Source organism: Pipra filicauda, unplaced genomic scaffold, assembly GCF_003945595.2.
Source record: "Pipra filicauda isolate LSUMZ 115617 unplaced genomic scaffold, ASM394559v2 scaffold1_size10287979_pilon, whole genome shotgun sequence".
NCBI classification, from domain to species: Eukaryota; Metazoa; Chordata; class Aves; order Passeriformes; family Pipridae; genus Pipra; species Pipra filicauda.
Genome location: NW_024104310.1, coordinates 9,575,164 through 9,601,233, shown reverse-complemented (window position 1 = coordinate 9,601,233; position 26,070 = coordinate 9,575,164). Strand labels below are relative to the sequence as shown.

Here is a 26,070-nt window from a genome sequence, read left to right as displayed (position 1 = left end):
TTTTCACCAGGGGGAACTTCAGAAGGCAGAGTGTTCTCCTGTGTCCTGCTATCTGACATTCTCAAAATCTGACTAACCTGCAGTTGAGGGGAAGTAGCAGTAAAATGAAGCTGGAAGCAGACTTTGTGAAGAAGGATAGGGAGTTTCATGTGTGAAAACCTTGGCTGTAATGCCATAAAGAGGGCTGGGACTTTTTTCGCAGCAAAAGTAAGAAAGAGGAAGCTTTATTTTTCCATGGTCTTGTACAGATAAAAGAGGGTCAGAGCACTTCTGAACTTGTGTTGATGGCAGGGGAAAAAGTGAGTTTTCCTGCATTCCCTTTTTTTTTTTTTTTTTTTGCTCTGCTGCTTGTAACTGTTTCACTCCTGTTCTTTAGAGAGTGCAAGAACAGGAGTCAAACTCACAGACCTTCTTAAATACCAACTGTTCCTGCCTTGTATGTTAGCAGTAGATATTAAGACAGGGAGTAGACAAATGTACAGTTTTGGAAGATGCAGTGCTGAATTTCTACCTTAGATGAGATGCAGAGCAACACAGTGAAATTCAAGGTGTTCATCAGATTTGAACTTCTTGGAATATTCTGGGTAATAGCAGTAATCTGTTAAGTTTTAAAGTGCTCTGGGCTTTGACTAGACTCTCAGACTTCAGGTCTCAAAACTTAAATGTTGTTGGTACATCTGTCAACATCATGGGGAAAATAATTTTATTTCATTTAAAAAATCTCAGTGTGTGCTTGTGACACAATGTACATCTCTTTCTGTAGTCATTTTTTTTCTTACAAGATGTGATTGTATCTTAAGCACAAGATCATATGGACATGTAGAAAAGGGAGGGAAGTTGTCGAAGTCAAATAGTCCCTCTGTCTATCCCAGCTCACTTCTGTCAAACCATTCTCTCTCCTGTTTCACGTGGCCCCTCCCAGAGTGCAGATTTACAGTCTAACCCTGTTTTGTTTTGTCTGAGCCACTCTGAACAGGGAGAACAATCCTAGAACAGCATCATTTAGGTTGGAAAAGGGCTCTGAGATCATCGAGTCCAACTGTTAACCCAGCACTGCCACGTCCACCACTAAACCATGTCCGTCAGTGCCACGTCTACATGTCTTTTGAATACCTCCAGAGGTGGTGACTCTACCACTGCCCTGTGCAGCCTGTTTCAATGCTTGACAACCCTTTTGGTGAAGAAATTTTCCCTAATATCCAATCTAAACCTCCCCTGGCGCAACTTGAGGTCATTTCATCTTCTCCTATGGCTTGTTACTGGGGAGAAGAGACCAACACTCACCTGGCTACAACATTCTTTCAGGTAGCTGTAGGGAGCAAGAAGGTCCCCCAGAGCCTCCTTTTCTCCAGTCTAAACACCACTATCTCTTTCAGCTCCTTCTTGCTAGACTTGTGCTCCAGACTCTGCACAAGCTCCATTGCCCTTCTCTGGACACGCTCCAGCACCTCAGTGTCTTTCCTGAATTGGGAGTCCCAGACCTGAACACAGGATTTGAGGTGCAGCCTCAAGTACAGGGGCACAGTTACTGCTGAATTTCTGCTGGCCACACTATTATTGATCCAGGCCAGGGTGCCATTGGCCTTCTTGACCACATGAGCACACCCTGGCTCATGTTCAGCCACCGTTGACCAATATCCCCAGGTCCTTTTCCACCAGGCAGCTTTCCAGCCACTGTTCCCTCAGCCTGTAGCGCTGCAGGGGGTTGTTGTGACCCAAGTGCAGGACCCGGCACTTCACCTTGTTGAACCTCATCCATTTGGCCTCAGCCCATCATTCCAGCCTCTCCAGATCCCTCTGCAGAGCCTTCCTGCCCCCCAGCAAATGAACACTCACACCCAACTTGGTGTTGTGTGCAAACTTACTGAGGGTGCACTTGATCCCCTCGTCCAGATCATTGATGAAGACATTATTAGACCCCGAGTTCATGTGCCACAATTAAATTTGGTGTTAGTATTGTCTAACATAATTCTTCTATATTGTCTTCATCAGGTTCTCCTGGTTTTTTTAAGCATGGCCAATTAGCATTTCATAACAGAAGGAAGCTCTTCTGACTCCTGTAAGCAAAGCATTCTGAGGTGGGCTGAGGGAGATGTTCTGGGAAGAGGCAAGTTTATGGTGTTACCAAAATCAGTCACAATGTTAGAGGTGTCCTGATTTCAGTTTGTACATCAGTTTTTTCTTGGTGCATACAACTTGAATTGGAAACAGACAACATGCTTTTAAAGATAAAAGTTTTTAAATGGTCAAATAATTGATAATATCTGAGAAGTACTATGCTCACTGTTTAATGTCTTTCTGATGTCCCTCAGGAAGCTCTCATTTAATTATTTTGCATCCTTGACATCTGCTTTCCAGTGTAAATGGCTTTTCTCCAGAATCATGTCAGATCTTTTTTGGAGTCACTGCTTGTCTCTCTCAGGTAAGAAGTGAACCATGTATTAGTCTACTCCAATGTACAGTATATTTGTGATGCTTTGTTTTTTTTGAGGAAAGATACCAGTTTTTCTGTTGTACTGTGACTTTTTTTCTGTATGTTAGGTGAATTATCACCTGACAGTTTTTCGCTGAAAATGAGGCCATGAACAATTCAAACTGAACATTCAGTCAGTAATTTATCTTCTATTCAGGTGTATGATGATTCTCAAATGCAGAGTACACTGGATTACAAAGTCTTTGCTCCTATTCTGCATTTTCTGTTTCTGCACTAATACAATATTCAGACAACATGTTTTGCTACTAATGCACTGAAAACTTAACAGAGGTTCCAGTGAGTAAAACAAGTGGAAGGGTGGTGCTTCCATGGCTTGTGTTCATAGGCAGATCTGTCACCAGAGTGAGTGCAGACACAGGATCAGGGCCAGGTGCTAATGGAATAGATGTGTGAGTGTGCTTTAGACTTTTTAACCAGTTATTACTGTAATACTATCACTGACTCTCATTGGTAATGGCTTCAATGCATGTGGCTTTCTTAGCATGGGAGGGGGACATTGCTGTGACATAAATTGTAAGAAATAAACACTTTGGTTCTTTACACAGGCTGTTAATTTGGTCTGCTTGTTAAAATTCTGTTTAATGATTTTATACAGATTGTCCAAGCTAAATAACGCCAGTTTGCTTGATCACTAACTTTTTTTCTCTAGTGGAGGGTGATATACTAGTGTTGAGTTTTACAGGAGTGAAGAGTGTTTTTATTTTCTCTGCGTGGGTTAAGAATTATTATTTAGAGGTTTTTTTTCTTGTTGTGTGTCTTTGTCACCGTTTTTCTCTGTAACTTCCATGCTAATTTGGTATTTAAAAGTTATAGGTAATACATTAGCCAGACTTGTAAATGGTGTGTCAGGTATTATAGTAAAATTCTTCCAGCTGAAGACAGCTGGGTGTGTAGAACTAAAAGGCTTTTTTACCTTCCTTTTAGGTTTCGTCTGAAGACCGAAGTACGCTGTGGGCTTTGATTACTTTTTATGGAGGGAATTGCCAGCTGAGCCTCAATAAGAAGTGTACTCATTTGATTGTGCCTGAGCCAAAGGGGGTAAGAGTTTATTACATGTACGGTTCTTCTTGTTGTAGCTCTCATTTGCTTTTGAATAATCAGAAATTTTCCAACTCCCTGAAGTTAGAACTCTTAAGACCGTTCATTAACAACTAAATTCAGCACAATTATGCATTGCAGCTCTTCAGAGCATACTTATTTTCTGCATGGCTTTAAGCATGATTAATTCAAAAGTTGTTCAGTTTCCTACCATTCCTGTTTGAACAAAGAATTTTAATTTTATTCTTTGTTCTGTCTGTCTTAATCTAATTTTGACATGTCATAGTCAATAGTGTTTGTGATTTGTAAATTTGTAGATATGGAATCAGTGAAGAAAATGAAGGACGAAATTGAAAAATTGCGTAGAATGCCCTTCAGTGTTAAGAGGGAGAAAGGAATAAAGAGAGCAGAAGGAGGAATGGGTTTTTTCTTGTGTTTATCGTTGTGTGCTGACCAGCACAAGGCAGAGCAGGACAGTGCCTCCCTCAGCCAGCTACAGTGCTGTGCTTGATGCACCCGGGACAGAGTTGTCCCACTTGCATGCCAGGGCACATTCATATTCAATGACAACTACCAACCCAACCCCCCAGATGCCTTTCTGCAGGACTGTTCTCCAGACTCTTATCCCCCACTTTGTACCTGAAATCATGGATATGCCATCCCAGGTGCAGGATCTCATGGTTACTCTTGCTAAATTTCATATGGTTGGTGATGGCCCAGGTCTCTGGTCTATCCATATCTCTGTAAGGCCTCTCTACCCTTTGGGGGGTCCACAGCTTCCTCTAGTTTAAATACTGTCATTTGATTTCTTATTCCCATGTAGGAAATCAAATGCTGCTGTCCTTATGCAGGTGGAGAAACTGAATCAGGAAGATCAAGTAACTGGCTAAAGGCAGCATTGAGCACTGCAGAATAGCCTCCTGTACTACAGTGGCAGTAATGCTTTGGTTGTAAATAGTTCACTGAAACATCATGAACTGTTCAGGTATTCCTCTTCCTGAGGAACAAATATACTTGTAATTGATTTAGTGTGTTAGTTCAGAGACTGAAAATATTTTAAATAAATTGAAGCTCACTTAAAAATGATTGCATGGGTGCTTTTAGTTCATCTGGTACCCGGAGCAAGCTTTTGGTTTTGTGTTTTACTTTTTGTCCTTTAAGAACATGAGCACATTTCCATCCTCTTTTTTTTAAATTTCAAATCAGTGGAAGGAGTATGAATGACACAGTTTAGTTATTTGAATATGAGTAACTCTAAGATCAGGTTCTGTACCTCCTTACCTAAATCTTGTGAAACTTTGTCAAGTTCCTCATGTTGTTCTATACAAATTGAGTATATTATTGTCCCACCAATGACCCTTTTAATATTTTGGAATTAATGTAAACTATCTAAGATAAGATAAAAACATGTGGCTAGTAGAATGACAGTAAATTTATGTGTGCATACATAGAGAAATGTATTAGAATAAAACATAGGCTGGCAGTGGGAGAAGAGAAAGTGTGGACATGGGAAATTGTTGCTTCTTCTTTAAAATGTGAGAACCTTTGTAGAGTTGGGGTTTTTGTGGTGGATGTGTGTGTGGGTTGTTTTGATTTTTTTTTTTAAACACATGATCTTTCTCCTGTGGACTGTTTAGAGGGGTATATTCAACACCAACCTAGTTGTCTCTATTAGCTAATTATGAATTAGCATTTCCTTTCTATAGGATAAAAATATTTTAATTCACATAATCATTGAATAGGAACAATTCTATGGGATGATTAAAGTCCTTCCAGTCCTGCTGCTGTGACACACTACTACAGGGGAATCTGCAGCAGTTTGTAACGAGAACAGTTTTGTCACTAGGAAAACTTGAATGATTGCTTTGACTAGACACAAGATGATAAAACAAGATTGTTAATAATTCTCACCACCAAGAATGAATAATAACGCATGTCAGCAAGTAAACTTGATTTCATCTCTAATCTCTTTATTGGGTATGAATGACAGTTTCATTGTAGGAAATAACTCTAGAGAATCATTAAATTAAATTAATTTCCTCTGAATGTGCTTGTTTTTAACTTATATTGTTTGACATACAAAGAAAATCCCAATTCAACGACTTCTAAATATTAGATCCTGAAATTAGTTTCAAATTTTTTAAAGAAAGTTTTCCTTTTTTTTCCCTTGCTGTTTTGATATATTGAGGGGTTTCTGTCAAAAAGGTGTTCGAATAAATACAACACTGATTCTGTAAGATTTGTATATATCTTCAAATGATGAAATGAGAAGGAAGGAGGGAGGGATAAAATTTTCTACTTTGTCAACATTGTAACCTTGCACTGAAATGGATTTAGGTAATATTGGACAGAATGTAACTTTGTAGTTGAGGGCAACATTACAGTTTGCCACTTCTGAGAAGGTGTATGGGAAATACCTGACTGGTTTCTGATTTGTATTTCTGTTGAAATGCATTTTTTTTCAGTGACCACCTTGTAAATATTTGTCTCTACTTTATTATTAAATTCTGACTTTCTTCCTAGATGCATTTTGGTTTTGTTTTTGTTTTTTTTACCTTTTATTTTAGTGGACAAAATGTAAGTATAAACTGTATTTAAACTCACCATAATGTCCACCTAAAATCACCTGCATTTTAGTATTGACTGCTGATGTATGGACTGCTGCAGGAATTCTGAAGGATTTTTCAGAACCAAATTTCATTTTTTTCAGAACCAAATTTCATTATTTTCAAATCTTTTGGCGACTGGGTTAGAAAAGAGTTGTACAAGTGAAGACATCACCTTCTGCAATTGTGCCTTCTGAGTCCTTTATACTGTAAATGTGGAGAATTTTGTTTTAATCTCTTGGAATTTGTGGTTCTGCACAGTAGTGTAGTGTCCTGTTCGATCTGGGAGAGATTATTCTCTGGTTTTGGACAGCCTCCTGTGATCTCCCTCTCCATGCTCTAGCTCTGCACTCAAAAAAGTTATTTGGGATTTTTTGTCTTTAAATAAAATCTTTTTTTTTCTTTTTTTTTTTCCCCCTCAGGAAAAATATGAATGTGCTTATAAACGGGACAGCATTAAAATTGTGACCCCAGACTGGGTACTGGATTCTATAACTGATAAGGGTAAAAAAGAAGAGACTCCTTATCATCCTCGTTTGATTATTTACGAAGAGGAAGAAGAGGAGGAGGAAGAAGAGGAGGAAGAAGCAGAAAATGAAGAACAAGACTCACAAAATGAAGCTAGTACTGATGAAAAATTATCAAGCCCAGCATCTTCTCGAGAAGGATCACCTTTGGGTGATCAAGTTTTCTCACCAAAGTCTACTACTGCTGACAAGGCAAAAGGGGAACTGATGTTTGATGATTCTTCAGATTCCTCTCCAGAAAAGCAAGAGAGGAACTTGAATTGGACACCAGCTGAAGTCCCACAGGCATCTGCAGCAAAGCGTAGGTTGCCTCAAGGGAAAGACTCTGGGTTAATTAATTTGTGTGCCAATGTCCCACCAGTGCCAGGTAACATTTTGCCTCCAGATATGAGGGGCAACCTCATGGCTTCGGTACAAGGTGCCCAAAGTTCTGAGCGACAGGAAATGATGGCCACGTGGAGTCCAGCCGTGCGGACGTTAAGGAACATTACTAATAGTGCTGATATTCAGCAGATTAATAGACCATCAAATGTAGCACATGTAAGTGTTGGATTTTTCATTTATAAGCTGTTGGACTTTCTCTTAGGAGCTATCGTATCCAAGAACTTCAGTTTCCTTTTCTTGTTCTTAAAGCGTCCACAGTTAAAACTTAGAGTCCAGAGTATTGGAGTTCTGGCCAAATTCGTAACCTCCCCGTAATAAGTAACTTCATTCCTAGCAGGTTCATAGAAGTAAGAATGCAGCTGGAGAAAATGTTTGGAAGAGTAAAGCTGTGTTTAACTACACCATGGTTTAGAGTTTCAGTAATGATTTCTTGATAAGAGCAACAAGAAAAAAGCATTAATTTAGAATTATTTTGCTAGTTCGGGAAACCTGGTTTCATACCCTTCAAGCTTTTCAGTCAGTGCAAGGAATTATTTGTGCTATAAACACATAAAACTGTGAAATTGATTGTTCCCAGAGTAGGTTCAGTTCTAGACTGTTGTTCTGCTGGGCATCATTAAGTTGTTATATAGTATAGCCAGGATTATGATGTAGAAGTCCGGATTTACACCTTCTTATGCCACTTGTGTATTGAAATAACTGCAGCTCTTGTATTGACTTTATTTCTAGAAGAAAATAAAAAAGCAAGTGAGCATGCTGCACTTGCAGCATTGAGATCCTTAGATGTGTATGGGAAGGGAGCATGAGAAAAATAAGTGCTGGTAAATGTTAGACGTTTAAGTAATTGAATTGGTGCCTTTCTTTGCGTGTTCATCTGATGGTAAAACTTTGAAAGGTGCCTGAGTAGTACAGTGGCTTCCAGCCAGTACTGAAACACAGAGTGTGGAGTCCCTCAGAAATGTTGGTCCTTTGCTGTCTATATGATTTCTGAATATGGAGTGGAAGTACAGGCTTCATTTTAAATCTTAGTTCCCTCTTCTCGGTGCCTGAAATTGCTTAAGGGCTGAGACTTCTGGGTAGAGGCTGAGCAAAAGCACCAGCGTTGAGCATCAGACCTACAGCCCGGTCACTGTGCTATCAAACACACTTTGTGCAAGTGTTTCTCTGTCAGTGATATTTACAGAGCTCCAGGGCAGTTGGTGGGGGTTTGGCTACACTCTGTTCTCCCAAAGTCTGTTGGAATAGCAGTTGGACCGGTGTGCAAGGGCTTTGTAGCAAGTGCTGTATCAGGCTGCTGTGGAGGTCACCGTGCCAGCTCCAGCACCTGGAGAAAGGCTTTGCATCTTATAGTTGTGAATCTCCTTCCTAGAGGGAGGAATTACCAGTTCTACCTTTTTGCCCTATAATTTCCTTTGTCCTCTGTGTCCTGCATGAGTGCAAGGCTCGGTGCACGGTCTTGGAAAGTTAGGGGTTTATTTGAACCTCAGATTTCTGCAGAATGCAAGATCTCTAAAAATAAGGTGTTTTGCAGATACAAATACTTTCTGAATATAGCCCTAGGATACTTTTTAAAGTTTTATCCCTTTATTTTGAAATAAGTGTCCTGAAGCTTCTGTAATTTTGACTTCTGGGACTCTTAGTGGAGAACAGCTCCTCATACTGTGCCGCAGAAACATTCTTTTATTTCGTGTGTTATTTTTAGTTAATGAATGTTTACACTGTGGTGCTGTCAGGACATGAACGATGGGCAATGCATTCATAATCATGGTTGTACATGTGTGCTGTACCAACCACATCAGAATTACTCTGGATTACACCTGAGATATTTTGTGTGTAAAAACACTTGAGCCATCTCTGGTGGAGAGTTGATGGACATCTCGTTGAGAGGATCCAGTTAATTTGCTTTGTGCTTTAGTGATGGGCTTTGATACCTCTCTCACACACTCACGTTGCTGAAGGTGACACTGTGTATGTTGAAATAGGATTCACCAAAGCTGATTTCATATTTAAAAGGCTTTATGAATGGCAAGTCTAGAATTTCCTGTAGCTCCTTCTCGTTTCTAATAGGTAGTTTATATTAAAATATTTTAATAAATATGTAGCACTCATCCTAATCTATTAGAACTTGGCCTAATTTTCCCTTTTCTGATTCTTTAAGAATTCACTTGGTAATTTGTCTGCTTAGTGTGAAATGATTTCTCTCTTAACAGTGAGTTGTACATCTAAAAATTAAATTAAATTCCAGATTACTTCAGCACTCTATATGAACCTAAAACCTATTATTCTTAAGTATGGATAGGTTAGGTTCTTTTTTTTTCCCAAGAAACCATTAGTGCTCAGCAGACCAATGTTTTTTTGTTGTTTTTTTTGAATTCTGGTTAAAAAGCCATATATTCCTGAATTAGTTCAAAACAGCATCATTAGCAATTTTCAAGTGAAAATAAGACTGTGGACCTAAAATCTTAATAGACTAGCAGGTTTTTAAAATTAATATTACAGTTGATTAGTGTAATTATTCATATAGTGTTAAGAGTCACAATGCTGTTGAAGAAATCGTCAATAATACAGGGATGGGTTTGAATCTTAAATTTTGCTAAAATGTGCATTGCCTTTTATTAGGAGCCACTTGCAGCTCAATGCTTTTCTTTGTGTAAGTCCTATCTTTTAATTTTGCTATTAGCAGTTAAAGATTTGTGTTTAATTCGCAAGGTATTTAAGCATAGGGTTCATTTCTTTTAGGAATTGTATTTTCCCAGTAGTTCTTTAAATAGTTTTAAAACTGAATGACAACCAAAAGGTCACAAAACTAATCTTTGTTTTTCTAGATATTACAATCACTTTCAGCACCTACAAAAAGTTTAGACCAACAAGTAAATCATAGCCAACAGGGACATCCAAATGTGGTGCTGTTTAGTCAAGTGAAACTAACACCAGAGACACATTTATTGCAGCAGTCACATCAAGCACAGCAGCAACAGCACCATCCTCTTTTACACCTTCAACCTCAACAACTCATGCAGCTCCAGCAGCAGCAGCAGCAGCAGCAACCCCAGATCCCCCAGCAGTCTTTCCAGCAGCAGCAGCCTCACCAGTTTCCCCAGCAGCAGCAAGTCCATCAGCAGCACCAGTTCTCCCAGCAGCAGCTCCAGTTCCCGCAGCAGCCGCTCCACGCGCAGCAGCAGCTGCACCGCCCTCCGCAGCAGCTCCAGTTCCAGCAGCAGCATGTGCTGCAGCAGCAGCTGCAACAGCTGCAGCAGCAGCAGCAACAGCTGCAACAGCTGCAGCAGCAGAACCTGCAGCAGCAGCAGCTGCAACAGCAACAGCTGCAACATCAGCAGCAGCAACTGCAGCAGCAGCACTTACAGCGACTGCACCAACAGCATCAGCAACAGCAGATGCAGAACCAGGCTGCACAGCACTTGACTCAGACACCTCAGGCACTACAGCATCAGCTTCCAGCCCAGCAGCCACAACACCACCAGCAGCAACAGCAACAACTGCAGCAGCAACCGCTTTTTGGGCACGATCCAGCAGTGGAGAGTTAGTAATTATTGCCTTCTGATCCTGGAAAAAAGTGGTGAATGACATGATGTGGGCTAGAATGTCGAAAAAGCAGTGCTGTGTTTGCAGGATGGGATTGTAAGAAATGCCATTCATGGCTCAGAATTGGTTTTACTAATTTTTAATACTTAAATAATAACTAAGGATGATCCGGCAATCTGAAAAGCATGAGAGTGCTGAGAACGTTCTCTTTTCAAATATATACACAAGTACATAAATTACACTATCAGTACAGTGTTAGTCTATGCACACTGTAATTGGTTTATGGTTTTATATTCATTTGGAAGAGGGGAAGGGGGGGAGCTTTCCAGCAGAATAAGAACTGGAAAGACAGGTAAAATTTTGCAAATACTAGTAAATAATGAAGATTCAGTATCAGAAAGTTGTCACACATTGCTTTGAGTTCTGTCCATGCTAGTAGAACTGAAATATTTTTTATTGTTTTGGCTATTCATAGCTAATCTTTGCAAAAGAGGAAGTTGTCTTATGTTTTCCTTTTAGTGACCCTTCCTTCTGCCCCTTTAGCCTCCCTTCATCCAGGAAAAAAACCACCCAGAACAAAATCAATCCCCGGACTGAACTGTGCCTTTAAGGCTTTCAGCTTTGAAATGTTGTATCCTACTTTTTTCAAGGAAGTGCACTTTAAAATTGAATGAAGTTTATAACCTGGTAATAGGAAAAGCTTAGTGTAGCGAATATGTTCTGAGATTAACTCCTCAGACTTGTAAGTATTTAATTGTTTGTTCTTTTATGTGCCAAACTATTCCAGTTCCAGAAGAGTATTTCCTACTGGGCTGTGTCTTTGCAATTGCTGATTACCCAGAACAGATGTCTGACAAACAGCTGTTAGCGACCTGGAAACGGGTAAGATTCTGCTGTATTTTTAAAAAACTATAACATAATGTCATAGTGCCTAAATTTGGAAAGAAATCACTGGAAGTGTGTCAGCACTGTTCACTTTTCTTTAGGCACCCTTTGGTGTAATTCTTTTATTACAACCTAAAATCCATTTTTCAACTGCTGCTGACCAGAAAAAGTAATAAAAATGCTTTAGGTGTGCAGCCTGGTTAAATTAAGTCTTCAGTCAGAACATGAGTTAAATAAGTTTCAGCCTTAATTATTTCCCAGTTATTTATGCTTTTAATCAGCTGTAATACAGCAAATGTAATATAGCATCACTATCTGTCTTTAACTTCATTGTATAAAAAGACTCTTTTTTGCATATAACTTTGGCATTTCTTAGCCTGTGAGGTATCCACCTGAGTGAATACGATGGAAGAATAGAGTGTTTCTATTTTTTTGCCAACTTCTATTTTTCAGAAAAATCTGATTGTATCCTTTCCTAAATAAGAGGACTTTGATGTTCTTCAGAAACTTCTGATGGATTTTATAGTTGAATTTTCCCTACAATTTTGCATAATCAAGTAAGCTGTTGACATTTCTAACAGCACTTGTGTTTATTGCTAAGATAGAATTGAATAGTTCATGAAAAATTGTTTAATAGTTATACTGCAAAAGAATAAAAAAGTGAGAATTTTTTTTGTTTATATATCTTTATTTTGCTTTTTTTTCTCCATTTATTCTAAAAAATAGACTTTTTGTTCAGAGAAAAGCTGCATATTTAATTTTGTTTTTTGTTTCCAAGAATGTTCTTAAGCTAGATAACAAACCTGGTTTTGGGGGGTAACTCTTCAGTGAAATGGTGCTAATGGTGGCAGTGTCCTAAAGAGTAGACTTTGATTTCAGACTTTTTGTTTCATAAGGTAATTTAAAAATTGTTATACATTAGAAGTTCTGGGTTTGCTCTCTTGCCAGATCATCCAAGCACATGGTGGGACAGTGGACCCTACTCTGACAAGCAGATGTACTCACCTTCTCTGTGAAAGCCAAGTCAGTAACATGTATGCTCAGGTAAGCAAACTGGTAGCCTGTATTGGAGCATGCTTTCATTTTATTGCTGGAAAGTAATAAAATTCTCTGTGTGCTTCATGCTTAGATTGCAAGTACAAAGTTAAAAGTTTTTCTTTATGTGCTTTTTTATGATTTGTGGGTTTTGGTGTGCAAACTTTCGTAGTGCATGTAGCAGACTTATTCCACTAGAAAAGACTCTCTGAGAAGGAGGATCCTGAAAAAGTAGAGAAAAACAAACAATGAAAATCAAAGCTTTGAGTTATAAAAAAAGTGTAAAGTAAAATGAATGTGTGTTTGGGGTTTTAAAAGCTGTTTGTGTGTTCACAGGCTTTAAGGGAAAGGAAGAGATGTATTACAGCACATTGGCTGAACGCAATCTTGAAGAAGAAAAAGATGGTCCCACCTCATCGAGCCCTTCATTTCCCAGTGGCATTTCCACCGGGAGGAAAGCCATGCTCTCAACATGTAAGAAGGAAAAGCTCACTTCTAAAGAATGCTTCCTTCATTGCCTGCTTTGTTACATGAGCAGTATTAAAACAGAGCTAGAAAGTGCTCACTCAAAGCAAAATACACATTTCTTTTGCCTTGGAAGAAAAGCTTCTGTTAGTGTCTGGGTACTGTGTTAATGTGGTTTGTGCTGCCAGGTGGTTTGAGTGCTTTGCAAGTCTCATTGTGCTCAGAGTGGTGAGGGGAAACACCTGCCTTTGTGAGTTACTCTCTCAGGCACCGAGGGGCAAAGATTGCATGAGTGACACATAGCAAGATGGCAGGAATCCAAGCTGCATAGCTTTTTTACTAACAGCACATCTAGAGCAGTATGTGCTGCCTCTACTATAACCCAATATTTTGAGAGCCTTTTTTTGAGAGTTTTTTATTTTTCTGAGTCAATGCTTAGCAAATATCAAAAAAGGAAGCCCGTGCTGGTAATCAGAGAATAGGAAGCCACACTTCCAGTAGCCTGTGCAATGAGGAGACTGGGGAAGTGGAATTTTGTGGGGTTGAAAAACTTTAGTTCATTCAGATGCATCTTAAAATGCACTGTCCTGTATAAAACAAGGTGTACAAAATATGTCTTGGCACTGGATTTCTTCATACTGATGCAGACATACAGGATGATGGCCTGTTCAGAAAGACATAAAAAGAAGTACAGATTTGGGAAAATCAGAATATAACAACATGCATGTGAACACAGTGGTTAGCAGTAAATGTAATATGTAATGTAATAAACATAATTTAAACAAAATTACTGTCGCCTTTTCCTAAAGAAAAGGAGAGAATGGCGAAAATGAAAACCTGGCAAGATTAAAAATAATGGAAGATGTGGAATTATAGTTCACCACCTGTGATCAGCTGGCACAGTTTATTTGGCTTCATGGTAGAATAAAGCACAGCTTTCAGGAGATTTTAAAAAGTATAGTAGAGCAAGTAAGGGTAAGCATTTCTCTGCCTGAATATAAACAGCAGCAGAAGGAAGAGATGAGACATGTGAGAAGCAAATTAGCTCTGAGCTCTTTCCTAATAAAACTACAGTCTCTGTAAATGAGAAAAAGATGACCAGAAGAATGGAAATTATTCTTCCTGAGTCAGTACTGGTGCTAGAAACCTGAAATTTTTAAGTGTAAACAAATCACTTTTAAATTGTACTGTTTGTATACAGTATATGCTTATATGCCACACTTATGATACTCTGTATTTCACTGTAATGTAAAAATGTTAGTAATGGAAAAGTCTTTTCCACGGGAGTGTTCTGTAAGTACTGACCACGTTCAGGTATTTATAACTGTCTCTTTCTGTCTGCAGATAATCTGTGTGACGGGATTTGTTGACAGTGACAGAGATGACCTCAAGCTGATGGCCTACCTAGCAGGTGCCAAGTACACGGGCTACCTGTGTCGCAGCAATACAGTTCTCATCTGCAAAGAGTAAGTGCTCTATCAGCAGTGCTCACCTTCTCAGCAGCCTGGTGCCAGGCAGTGCTTTTCTGGATGTGAGGTGATGGCTACAGCTCATTGTAAGAGTGTTAATTCTAATCAGTTCTGCAATTTGATAGCAATAAGCTTAGTAATGTTGTTCATTGAACTAAATTACAGCACGTTATCTGATAAATTTGGCCTTCTGAAGACAGGCAAAAGTAATTTCTGATTTTGCTATTTTATAGTATTCCATAAGGGATGCCGACTCTTGCATCAACTATAAGTAAAATATGGGGTTTTTTAAAATGTTAGAGGAGGGAAAATGTAAATCCAGGTCTAACTTGATTCCATTTAGGGCAGAAATTCTCCTCTAATTGACTTGCTCTGGCACACAGAACGAAAGTATTTTTCAGACTACCTACTCTGTCACAGTTAGAGCAGATAACAGAAATACCGGCATTTTAGGTTTATTATTAGAAATTGCTGTTTCACTTCTTTCCTTGCAATACAATCCTTTCTCTTCACCTCTGAACAATAAGGCCCAACGGGTTGAAGTACGAGAAAGCCAAGGAGTGGAGGATCCCGTGTGTGAACGCGCAGTGGCTCTGTGACATCCTGCTGGGAAACTTCGAGGCCTTGCGGCAGATCCAGCACAGCCGGTACACGGTGTTCAACCTCCAGGATCCGCTTTCTCCCAGTCAGCACCTAGTGCTCAACCTCCTGGGTAAGAGTCCCAGTCACAAAATCCCGTGCTCTGTAGCATTTATAAGTGCCTGTTCAATCAATAGGAGCGTGTGTCCTCTGTTACAAATAACTTGGCAATGGTTTCATTTTTGTTCTCTCCTCCATTCCACAGATGCTTGGAGAGTCCCACTAAAAGTGTCACCAGAACTTTTAATGGTATGTGGAATTATTGTATATATAGAGCTATTTTGATAAGATTCACTTCCTAGTGTTTTTAACGTGTGAACACATGTATGTGGTGTGAGCAACATGTCACAGAGACTTACACAGACCTGTACTGAAGCTCCTGGTGGTACTTTCTGCTAATGTTCTCTCTATTTTATTTTGAGAAATCTGAGAAATAATCTTTTGCAGAACTAAGAAATTGCAGTGGGTGTACAAAACAAAGTTGCCGTTGAGACATCTTGGGCTAGTGCTTCACTCTTCAGTTGCTACATCAGACCTCTAGAAAGGGCTTAGTATTTTTTTGAGTCAGTACCTAACACTGTGAAAATGAGACCACATAAAGGTTTTTAAGACAGAAGACCTGAAATCAGTAAGAATTTTGTTAAATACTGATGAAATTTTAAAAAAATGGATAATGTAAATGAACGGTGGAACTACATTATTTTAGAATTTAAGCTTATACCGTGCATTAAAAAGTGTCCTGAAGTAGTGGACATGAACAAAGAAGAATTGTACCTTAAAAAAGATACAAGACATTTAATTTTTGTCACGTAGGGTATCTGTGAAACATGCAAAACATGAGATGGGTGTAAGAGATGAGATGGAAACTGCAGCTTGTTCTGAATATGTAGAAAACTACTTCAGCTTTTGTATTGTAAATTTTCCCTTTTCAGATTTATACTTGATGACTTTTTCCAGTGTGCCTTCATGTAGATAGAGCCCAGTTTAGGCTGGTGAACTTTCAGTTCATTTGTACAGCAGGTGGCTGTCAGATAACATTTTATATTGCACAAAAACATTTTACCACACTTCTGGTATTGTGGATCACTTGTATCTCAGTCACTCTGTAAACTCTTCAGAAAAGAGGTGCTTAGTAACTCTTATAACTTAATTTGTACTAATGCTTTAAATGGAAATTCAACACACTGTTTGTTGCTTTAATACCTTTCAGCTTTATAAACAGCCACTAATGTATTCCTGACCATAAGTTTAAAACATTTTTCTTACAGACCCCTGTGGAATTGTTTTGTGGCCCCATAGGAAACTAATTTTTAAAAAACTAAATGCTTTTAAAAATTTGTGTTCTTCATATTTTCCTGAAGAAGAATACATTTTACTGTTTCAAGATAAAAAAATCCTTGAGGAGATTCAGTATGCACTATTAGTATTTAAAATAGCTTTTAACTAACTCTGATTTGAGTTTATTAACCACCACCCTTTGCATCCACACTACAGTTGAGCTCATTTTAAAATTGTACACATGCCTTCCTTGGGGGGGGGTCAGTCAGACCATGTAGTGGTCAATGTCTTGTCTTGTGTAGCCAATGGAGAGACCTTAGGGGTCAGATGCCTAATTTAGTACCTCCTCTTCTGCATTTACTATATGAGGACCCTTCTTGTCCATGTGAAGTGGGAATTTTGTAACTTAGATTGAAAGGGCCTTCTGGCGACAATCCTGTCCAGCTGCCCTCAGGGTGCCCGCACAGGAAGAATATGGTTTGGAAATAGAAAATGCTGGACATGTGGAAATGCCAGACAAGGTACTTCACTGCCTTCACTGTAGGCATTTCTATTTGTCCTGGGATTTGGGGTCCTCTTGTGAGGACAGCTCTCTTGTCAGACAGAGTTGATGCCACCTACCTCTTGCATTTTCATGGTTGAAATGTCTATCAAAAAGTGGATGCGTGCACTGTTCTTTCCAGCTGCTCATACTAGCAGTTGTCTGGCATAAAAATGCCTGTCCCTGAGAGCAGGGAACAAACCCCTGTGGCCTGTTCCTCCCAGAGGAACATCCTCACAGTAAGGCTGGAACAATGGTACCTGTCTTTTGTGGTCCTGTACCCTTAGCATTCCTAATTAAGTATCAGGTGTCGATTTGAAGGTTAAAAAGGAATAGATGTCACACACTCCTCACCTGGGAGCTGTGGTTTCAAGTTTCCCAGGCCAAGGAAAGCCTAAAAGCTGCACATCTTTACCCTGGGCACATGCTCTAGAGGCTGATCTGGTATTGGGGAGGTGGGAGTGTCTATCCAGCTTCTGTTTATGTAGTTAGGGAACATGAGTTTAAAACAGGGTTTTTTTTGAATATTACCACTCCGTGATATTTAGCACCAGGAAGAACATTGTAGTCTTTGTGTATTTAACAATGGACAGGCTTTTCAGTCTCCTTCTCATTTAATTCATTGGGTTTTCCATTTACGTTTGTCTGTGTTATTTAAAAGAAAAAAAGTCCCACAATATTTTATGTGGTGTACACTTACATGGTTAGGTAGGTTTGTGGAGAAGCTTTGGTCAACACCCAGCTTTGCTCTGGGGCAGGTTGTGTAAGCAGCAGGTGCACCATGTGTTCATGTCATTTTCATTTGTTTAATTGTCTTTAATATAGTCTAAAATATGGTCGTACAGCTTTCCTCTTTCACAGTAGAAGTTGGTTTCCCTGCTCAGTTCAGATATAAACATGCACATGGTCTGATTTCAGGGGGTGAGGTTGCCTTTGAAACCAAAGCAAAATGAATCCAGTCTTCAGCCGTCTTCCAAAAGAGCAAGGTAAGAATAGAGAGCAGTCAATGCCCATAGTCCTTAATTGACTTTTCCTTGGAAGTTTCAGCTGGTCATCAGCTGCTTCCAGCCTGTAGGCTACTCATTGAAATAACTTATCAGTGTTTTTTGTATGTTGCCAGCCACTCAACTGGCAGGAATAAAACAATAACTAGAGCGTGAAGTAGTAAGAGAAGTGGGAGAGAACAGAAACAGGAGAATTTGCCCTGTTCTCAGCATGGTGATTTTTATTTCAGAAAAAATCCTGCCTAATTCTCAGTCATCTGGGTCATTCCGTTGGTAAAAATTGCAAGAGTGTGCTTGTTTGATTTCAAAATTGTAATTACACAGCTTTGGGCCCAAACATCACATTGTACTGTATTTCCTGTATTTTGCAGGATTGAAGACCTGCCACCACCTACTAAAAAACTCACCCCCGAGCTGACACCAATGGTGCTCTTCACAGGATTTGAACCTATGCAAGTGCAACAGTACATTAAGGTAACTTTCAGGCTTATCTCTTGTGAACTACGTTGAAACATTTGATAACTTTTTTGTTGATGTTGAATTTTTGCTAAGACTTGATTAGCATACATCTAGTGGATAAAACCCGTACTGATTGGGCCTAGGTTAAAGTTTGTGAAATGAGTTTATGTGAAATGAGTTTTATTTGTTCTGCTTTAGTTAACTACTTCATACTAATGTGCTACTTGCTTTTACTTTCTGTATGATTGCTTTAAAAAGCAAGAAAGCCCTTTATACATTTGTTTTTAAATCATCAAACTTCATTACCAAAATTAGATTAGAAAAGTAGTGATGTGATGATTGTGCTGGATAAGACCCAAGTTTATTCTAGTGGAGTTGCTATCTGTAGTGCCAAATGCTTCAAAGAAAGCTGATAACAAAGCTTATGGCAGGTGTGAGAGAAGTTCCTACTGAGGTTCCCTAATAAAGCTGTCCCAAAACTTAACTCTAAATAATATACCACATTCAGATAATGAGAAGTGAGGCCTAGTTTGAGTCCACTACATTTCTTAGAAATATGCACCACTTTGGTGTGCTCAAAAATATCTAATACTTTCTTTATAACACTTAAACTTTTCTTTTTCTAAAGTAGTTGGACTTGGGAGCTTTTTTTCCCCTTGCAGTGTTTGCATTTGAAGCTTGATATTAAATATTTTGGGTTAGAAAATATTTTTCAGTGTATCCCGTGAAGTTCCAGTGTCAGCTCCTCACTTTCGGTCATGTTGGTACCAGGTTAATTATATACAGAATCTGTTTTGGTAGCATCTGTTGTGGCTCACAAATATCAGAAATTAACTTCAGCCTCAAGGCTTGTGAAGTTGAATCTAAACCTGGCAGTGCTGATGCCATCAAGATTTTGCAGGGTTTGGGGTTGGATACCTCTCATCTTCTTGAGATGGAGGGGCAGGGCAGTATTTTTACCCGTGTGCCCAAAGGGTTCCTTGCATGTCAGAATGGAAATCTTGCAAGATCTGCACTCATAGATATAAGTGTTTGAGGTGAACATAGAAATAGCAGCCTTTGCCTTTTATAGGGGAGTGTTCATACATGCCCTGAAGGAAATAAATAGTGGAGAGGTTGAGCCATTGAATAATACTTTTGTGTGTCATCTTTATGCAAACCATCAAAGCAAGCACGGTAAAGAAGAGCTTAAAGCACTGTCCCTGTCTGTCCTGTGTGTTCATCATTATCAGTGCAGTAGAGTACACAGGGCTGCCAGAGACCTCTCAGGGCTTCCTTCTCAGGGCTTTCTTGCCTGGGGGACTCCCAGTGACTGATATAACAGAATCACCCTAGTATGTTAAATATTTATACTTTGAGATGTTGGTGGGGTTTCTATTTATTTGTGCAAAATATTTGCCGTAGAAAATCAGAAATCCATGGTGCATAGTTACTAAAGCTGTCCAAATATTTTTTCATATTTAAAATTGTTAAAAGGGAAGCATTCTGTCTCTTAACACCCGTGGTAATCTGATGTGCCTCACCAGCTGATTTGCTTTATTTTTAATCCCTTCAGATAATGACTGTCTTAACTGACAAGATAGCAACTATGATGTATTAGGTTCGGTTTGGTAGTTTAAACCAAGGAAAAAGGAATAGTTGCTCAGTATTGTCAAAAATACATTGGGGAACTAGTGTATTTAAAGAATATGTGTTTTGCATGAGATGCTTTTCAAAGAAAAGACTAACAAAATGAAGTTTGCTGTAGCTACAGCATTTATTATACCTTCCACAGAAAAGAGCAAACTTATTAAATACTCTGTTTACTTCAATTCAATACTATGTTTCACTTAAAAAAGATTTTCATTTGTAACTTACAGTTTTTTCCTTGCTTAAAAAAAGCAAAACCCAAAATCAAAAAACTGCAGAAGTAGGAAATAGCTTTCAGTCTTGCCAGGTGATATTTATGTCTGGAAATATCTGGATTTTCAGTGGCTGTAAATTCTGTCAGAATTAATCAACTTTAGTAAAGCAATGACTGTAACACAGAAATCTATATTTACTGTTTCATTAGGAGCTTGGTTTTATTTGATGGTGATGTTATGATTTTTTATTTACGTTTTTCCTCAAGTTATTTAACAACTCTTCCCTTTTAATTTGTGTTTGGTACAACTTTCAGAAACTGTATATCCTTGGAGGTGAAGTAGCAGACTCTGCCCAGAAATGTACCCATCTAATTGCCAGTAAAGTGACCCGAACTGTCAAGTTCTTGACAGCAATTTCTGTAGTCAAGCACATAGTAACTCCAGAGTGGTTAGAAGAGTGTTTCAAATGCCAGAAATTTGTTGGTAAGTTAAATTAGTATCAATTCTTATAGTAAACTTACGGTTCATTGACGTATTTAAATATACTTCGCTGTTTCGACTTCAGTGTTTCTTACTGGTTTTCTAAAGAGTTCAGTTTTTAAAAGCAGAGATTTTAATTCTACAGCAGGTCTTTCATTGTTCACACCTCTTGAAGAATGTTGTGCAACGTTTTTAAATAATTATATCAGCAGCTAGTTTGTATTCCACTTGAGTTATAAGGTTATATTAGTATGGCTGGGTAAAGCTGTGGCTTGATTTTTTTTTTTTTTTAAACAAGTTGTCTTTCAACAGAACATTTTGTTTCATTTAGTTTTCATTTGATTTGATACAGTTTCTTTACCTTAAATGAAAGAAAACATACTTAAAAGGTTTTCTTTAGGATGATTAAATATTGGATGTTGCTAAACCTTGTATTTCTTTCTTTTGTAGTCAGTTTGTAGATTTTTACCTGTAGTTGCATTATTTAGGTTTCTTAAAAGCTGATTATTTGGTTTATGACTGCTTTGTGCTTTGTATATAATTTGTTTGTAAGAAGAAAATATATAACATCACTGCCTAACCATCATAAAGACTTAAATCTATAGATAATTAGCTAATAAAACCAGCAAACATTTTTATAAATCTCAAGAAGGGAATTTGCTTACCTCAGCATCAGTGAACTGAGAAATCAATTCATTTGAAAGCTATTTTAGAAGATGAAGAAAGTCAGGGAATTTAGGATGACTGTTTTGATCTAGTACTTGAAGTACTTCACTTGTCTATTGAATTTGAGTTGATTTGTAGCTCATGGGCTGCCTCCAGTTTTGTACCTGCTACAATGATGGAAAATGTAGCAATTGTTTACAAAACTTGTCCTGCTAGTTTCCTTTGTCTTTTGGAAGAGTATTAACACCATCTCTTGTAGGTCATCAGAATTGCCTTTGGAAAGACCAATTTGTTCTCCATATAAAAATACATTTTTTCTTTATTCTTTGAGCTTAGGGATTTTGGGTTGAGTTGGATTTAGAAATGTGTTTGACATAGATTTTTGTGGAAAGATAAAGACTGAAATGCTATCCCTAATAAAAAATGGAAAAATTGGCTGAATAACAGGACAAGTGAAAGAAGTAGGAAGATTTCTGGGCTCTCATAGGTTGTCACAATAATTTGAACTTATTTATTCTGCTCTTTTGTTTGCAAAGACTCAACAAATAAAAGCTGCAAGTTCCTCCAAAGTTAGAAAAAGGGACTTGATAGGACAGTGGTTGTTGTTAGGTATGCAAGTGTAAAACAGTTTAGTTCTGCAGGTAACTGGGGGTCATCGTTGTAAAGTGCACAATAAGAGGGGGTATTGTAATCATGTTAAAATTATAGTATGTTTTCCATTCAGAGCCACCCTGACCCCCACGGGTCACATGAATGTTTGTGCTTTGTGTGTTACATCCTCAGTCTTTCTTTTTCAGATGAGCAGAACTTTGTGCTCAGAGATGCTGAAGCTGAGGTGCTTTTCTGCTTTAGTTTAGAGGAGTCTCTAAAGAGAGCACAAGTAGCTCCACTGTTCAAGGTATGCAGTTTAACGTGACATTTAAATACTTGGAGTTTTTCAGCCTGGTTGTTTCAGCATTGGGACCACAGGTTTTATATCTGAAGGCAGTAAAACAGACTGGTGTATAACAGGAAGCATTTGTTGTAAATTTTACTTTTGACTTTATGCCTATTTCCTGCCTGAGCATCATTGGGGTGGATATAAGTGGAGTGACTGGATCCTGGTGGCGTGAACAAAACGTGCTCAACTTATTAACAGTATTTGTTCCCTTACAAAATTTATAACGTTGCTCTATTACTTGTGAAAAGCCACCTATGGAAGGAACCTTCTTTCTTTTCTCTTTTCTTTTTTACACCAGCCTGGTAGTCAGAGCACTTGCCCATGAAAATGGGAGTCTGAGAGTGAGTTTGCACTTCAGTCTCAGGGAGTTCTGGTCTGATTCTTCTTGGAGACACCACTTTCCACCAGGCTGCTTGCTGGGATGGTGCAAGATGTTTTCATGCCCCTGGTTAAAATTATGTTGCAGTGCAGAGAGGGATCTGGAGATCTGAGCTGCTAGAGATTCTTCAGCCAAACTGAATTTCAGACTGTTTATTGAGGCAAACCACCTAAAAAGGGTATTTTTTTCAACCTGTAACGAGTAAGAATCTCCATCTTTTATTAAGTTTGAATGCTATGTTTTGCTCAGTTTTGCAGTGTAAATAGTAAGGTTTTTTCTATTTTTTTTATTCCTAGCTGGTAAGCAGAAATAATCTACTTTATGATCTGATCACCTGTAGCAGTCTGAGCATAGTAGGATAATTTTTGTCAGGAAGTAATAAATTGGCTGTTAGTTGAAAGGTAAAAGTTCTTTTGTAACACTTGAGATGTCCCTGTGCTTGAAGAACAAAGGAGCATTGTTGTTAAGTGTCTTACCACGTGCAGTTACTTTTGGTTTGGGGTTTTTTTTTTTGGAACCATAGTGGTCATTTGAAGGTTTCCTGGTTGTTAATTTTACAGTTATTGAAATGGGAACACCTATACTTTTCAAATTTATCAAAATTGTGTGTTTGCCTCTCGGGGGGAAAACATCAGAGGCAATTAAGGACAACTCACCAGCTGATGAATCTGTGTCCATAAGCCTCATAGCCAACCCCAGCTTACAAAGCCTGCCCCGTGGTTGTGTAAGAGAGGAGTCACATGACAATAAAACTTCATGTGTTGCACAAATCAGTTAACAAAATAATGTTTTTTCTTGTTCTTCTTTTCCTCTTTTTAGGGAAAATATTTTTACATTACGCCTGGAATTTGTCCCAGTCTCTCCACCATGAAAGCTATTGTGGAGTGCGCAGGAGGAAAAGTATTATCTAAACAGCCTTCTTTTCGGAAACTCATGGAGCATAAGCAGAATAAGGTGTGTTGAGTGTTGCTTTCTAAAATTTACTGGCAATACCTTCCCATGTTACTCTGACCTTACCATTAGTTTCTTTTGTTTAGAGTTTGCCGGAGATAATCTTGATTTCCTGTGAAAATGACCTACATTTATGTCGAGAATATTTTGCAAGGGGCATAGGTATGTGTAAGCTTTCGTTGTAATTCCAATAGCATAGCTGTTATTTTGGTTTTTTTTTCCTTTTTTACAATTATTATTATATGAGTATGGAGATTCTTGAAGCTTTCAGATAATAATAGAGGAATATGTGGACTATCCTGCAAACCAGGGAGAAATCCGAGCCCAGCTGTTTGTTAGGTATTTTTAATGGAGTTATTGTATAGGCAGGTCACTGTGAATCTCTGGAAGAGTAGGATTGAACCTGGGGCTTCAGTCCTGTGTGAGGCAAAATTACCTGTTCGGTGCTTTAAGCCCAGAAGGCAACTAAGTAACATACCCTGGCTCCCTCTCTCCCAACACTAGAGGGAAAGAGAATTGGAAAAAAAAAGAGTAAACATGATGGGTTAAGATAGAACAGTTTAATAATTGAAACAAGATAAGATAATATGCTGCTAATACTAATGACAATAGTGGCCCCTCCTGACACACCTGCAGAAGGAGGCAGAATGTCTGTGTAGGGTGTAAACTTCTGTTTTTGATATTTCCAGATGTCCACAATGCTGAGTTTGTCCTGACTGGAGTACTTACTCAAACACTGGATTATGAATCATATCCTTTTTGTGTGAAGACTTTCTGCTGCTTAGGGAAGAGTGGTTTACTAAAAGTTTTTTAAATGAGGAACAAATTAATTATAATTTTTTAGGATATATAGTGTTTACTTGATAGGAGAGTAGTTTAACACCCAAACCCCTAGTTTAAATTCAAAATGGAATTACTTTTTGATAGGAAATACTTCAGGGGAGGTGGGAGGCAGGGTTGTCATAAAGGAATAGGGGTGAAATATTGGGCAACAGGAAAAAAAACTTGTCACTAAGGAAAATACTTGTCAGGAGTTACTTCAGATGAGGAAAATAATTTTTTACTGAAGAAAATTATAGACCCTGTTTGATAATTGCAGTGGGGGGACCAGTAAGGCCTCTGTGTCATTATAAAAGTTGTATTTTGCAGTCATTTCTTACAGTTGTTCTTTCTTAACAAGCATACATATAAATTTACTTGATGGATAGTAAAATGCCTTACTGCTTCGGAATCCTTGGAGCCTTATATCTAGCTGTTCAGCCATTGTACAAAGCAACTAGAACTTCCTGTGGATGCTGTTTTCCAGCTGTTTTTTCCTAGGGATGATGAGTGGTTTAAAGCAGGAAAGCAAAAATAAACTGCATCTTTTTTAGGATGTGTAATTTTATTATGCTGAAACATAATTTACTATGTTTTGTATTATACTACCATTTTAAAAGAGCCCATTTTAGGTATCATGATTAGCCCGTTTTTAAGCATTTTAAAATAAATTATGGTACTTCAGCCAAAAGTGTAATTTGGATGTAAAAATGAAAGGGCTTGCTATCTATTAAATTATGGATGTCGAAGATGAAAATGTTTTGTACTTTATTTTTATTTCTTATACTCTATTTTCTTTTATATTGATATTTTGCCCACATTTGAAATAAATGTACTTTTAAATGTTTTACTCTATATTTTAGTGGTTGTTCATTTTTTTGAATACTGTGCAGCAATGGCACTCTGGTAAGAGTAAATTACTCAAATCTTTTTCCAAGGAATGTGAAATTATTTTAAGCTTATTTTACCAGATATGTTTTAATATATGAATCCCAGTGCTTTAAAGGGAAATAGTTGTAAATGTATATATGTGTTTTTACTGAGGCAAAGAAGCAGCTTGAAGGAAGGAGAGACTACAACCCTGCCTATTACACTGTTGTGATAACTTTTTGTTTGTATAGTGAGTTTTACTAAATAAATATTAAAAAAATCAGTCTCCTGAATCTATATTCAGTTGTATTTTCTAAAACGCACAACAGTTCTAATAATCTGACTTGACCATTTTTATCAGTTTAGACTGCAGTAGATAAAAAAGTGATCCTGAAAGCATTTATTCTCTGATCAGCAAGGCATTCAGCTCTGATGCCGTACGGACAACTGAGTATCTGCACTCCCTCATCATGGAAATTGCTCATTTCAAATCTCTCTTTTGTGCCATGGCTTAAAGTGTAAATCCAGCTGGTGCTGGACCACTGATTCTCCTGCCTTTCTCCCAATGCCTCAGTTCAAGAAAGAGCTTAAGTGAGTGACAAGTTCCTGCTGTAAGAACATAGTGTGGTAACTGTCAAGATAATGAAGTCCCACAGAGGTCAGTACTGTGCCTGTTGCCTGTTATTGCTGGCGCTGGTTCCTCAGCTATTTCCATATCCTGAGCTACTCCTGTATTTGGCTTTTCTGTTGTAAG

General features: G+C 38.3%; 1 protein-coding gene across 1 annotated transcript in view; it reads left to right on the top strand.

The window, feature by feature from the left end:
* Positions 1–25,602, top strand: part of PAXIP1 (PAX interacting protein 1) — a 34,360-nt gene extending 8,758 nt beyond the window's left edge. Inside the window, exons 4-21 of the mRNA XM_027727845.2 lie at positions 2,359–2,422; positions 3,419–3,532; positions 6,561–7,205; positions 9,875–10,589; positions 11,380–11,474; positions 12,426–12,521; positions 12,849–12,986; positions 14,322–14,443; positions 14,974–15,158; positions 15,291–15,334; positions 17,823–17,890; positions 18,280–18,382; positions 20,526–20,694; positions 22,155–22,255; positions 23,496–23,630; positions 23,714–23,789; positions 24,317–24,377; positions 24,813–25,602. Of these exons, the coding sequence (XP_027583646.1) occupies positions 2,359–2,422; positions 3,419–3,532; positions 6,561–7,205; positions 9,875–10,589; positions 11,380–11,474; positions 12,426–12,521; positions 12,849–12,986; positions 14,322–14,443; positions 14,974–15,158; positions 15,291–15,334; positions 17,823–17,890; positions 18,280–18,382; positions 20,526–20,694; positions 22,155–22,255; positions 23,496–23,630; positions 23,714–23,789; positions 24,317–24,377; positions 24,813–24,828 (2,947 nt within the window). The 3' untranslated portion in view covers positions 24,829–25,602. The remainder of the gene's footprint in view (positions 1–2,358; positions 2,423–3,418; positions 3,533–6,560; positions 7,206–9,874; positions 10,590–11,379; positions 11,475–12,425; positions 12,522–12,848; positions 12,987–14,321; positions 14,444–14,973; positions 15,159–15,290; positions 15,335–17,822; positions 17,891–18,279; positions 18,383–20,525; positions 20,695–22,154; positions 22,256–23,495; positions 23,631–23,713; positions 23,790–24,316; positions 24,378–24,812) is intronic.
* The last annotated feature ends 468 nt before the right edge of the window (positions 25,603–26,070 follow it).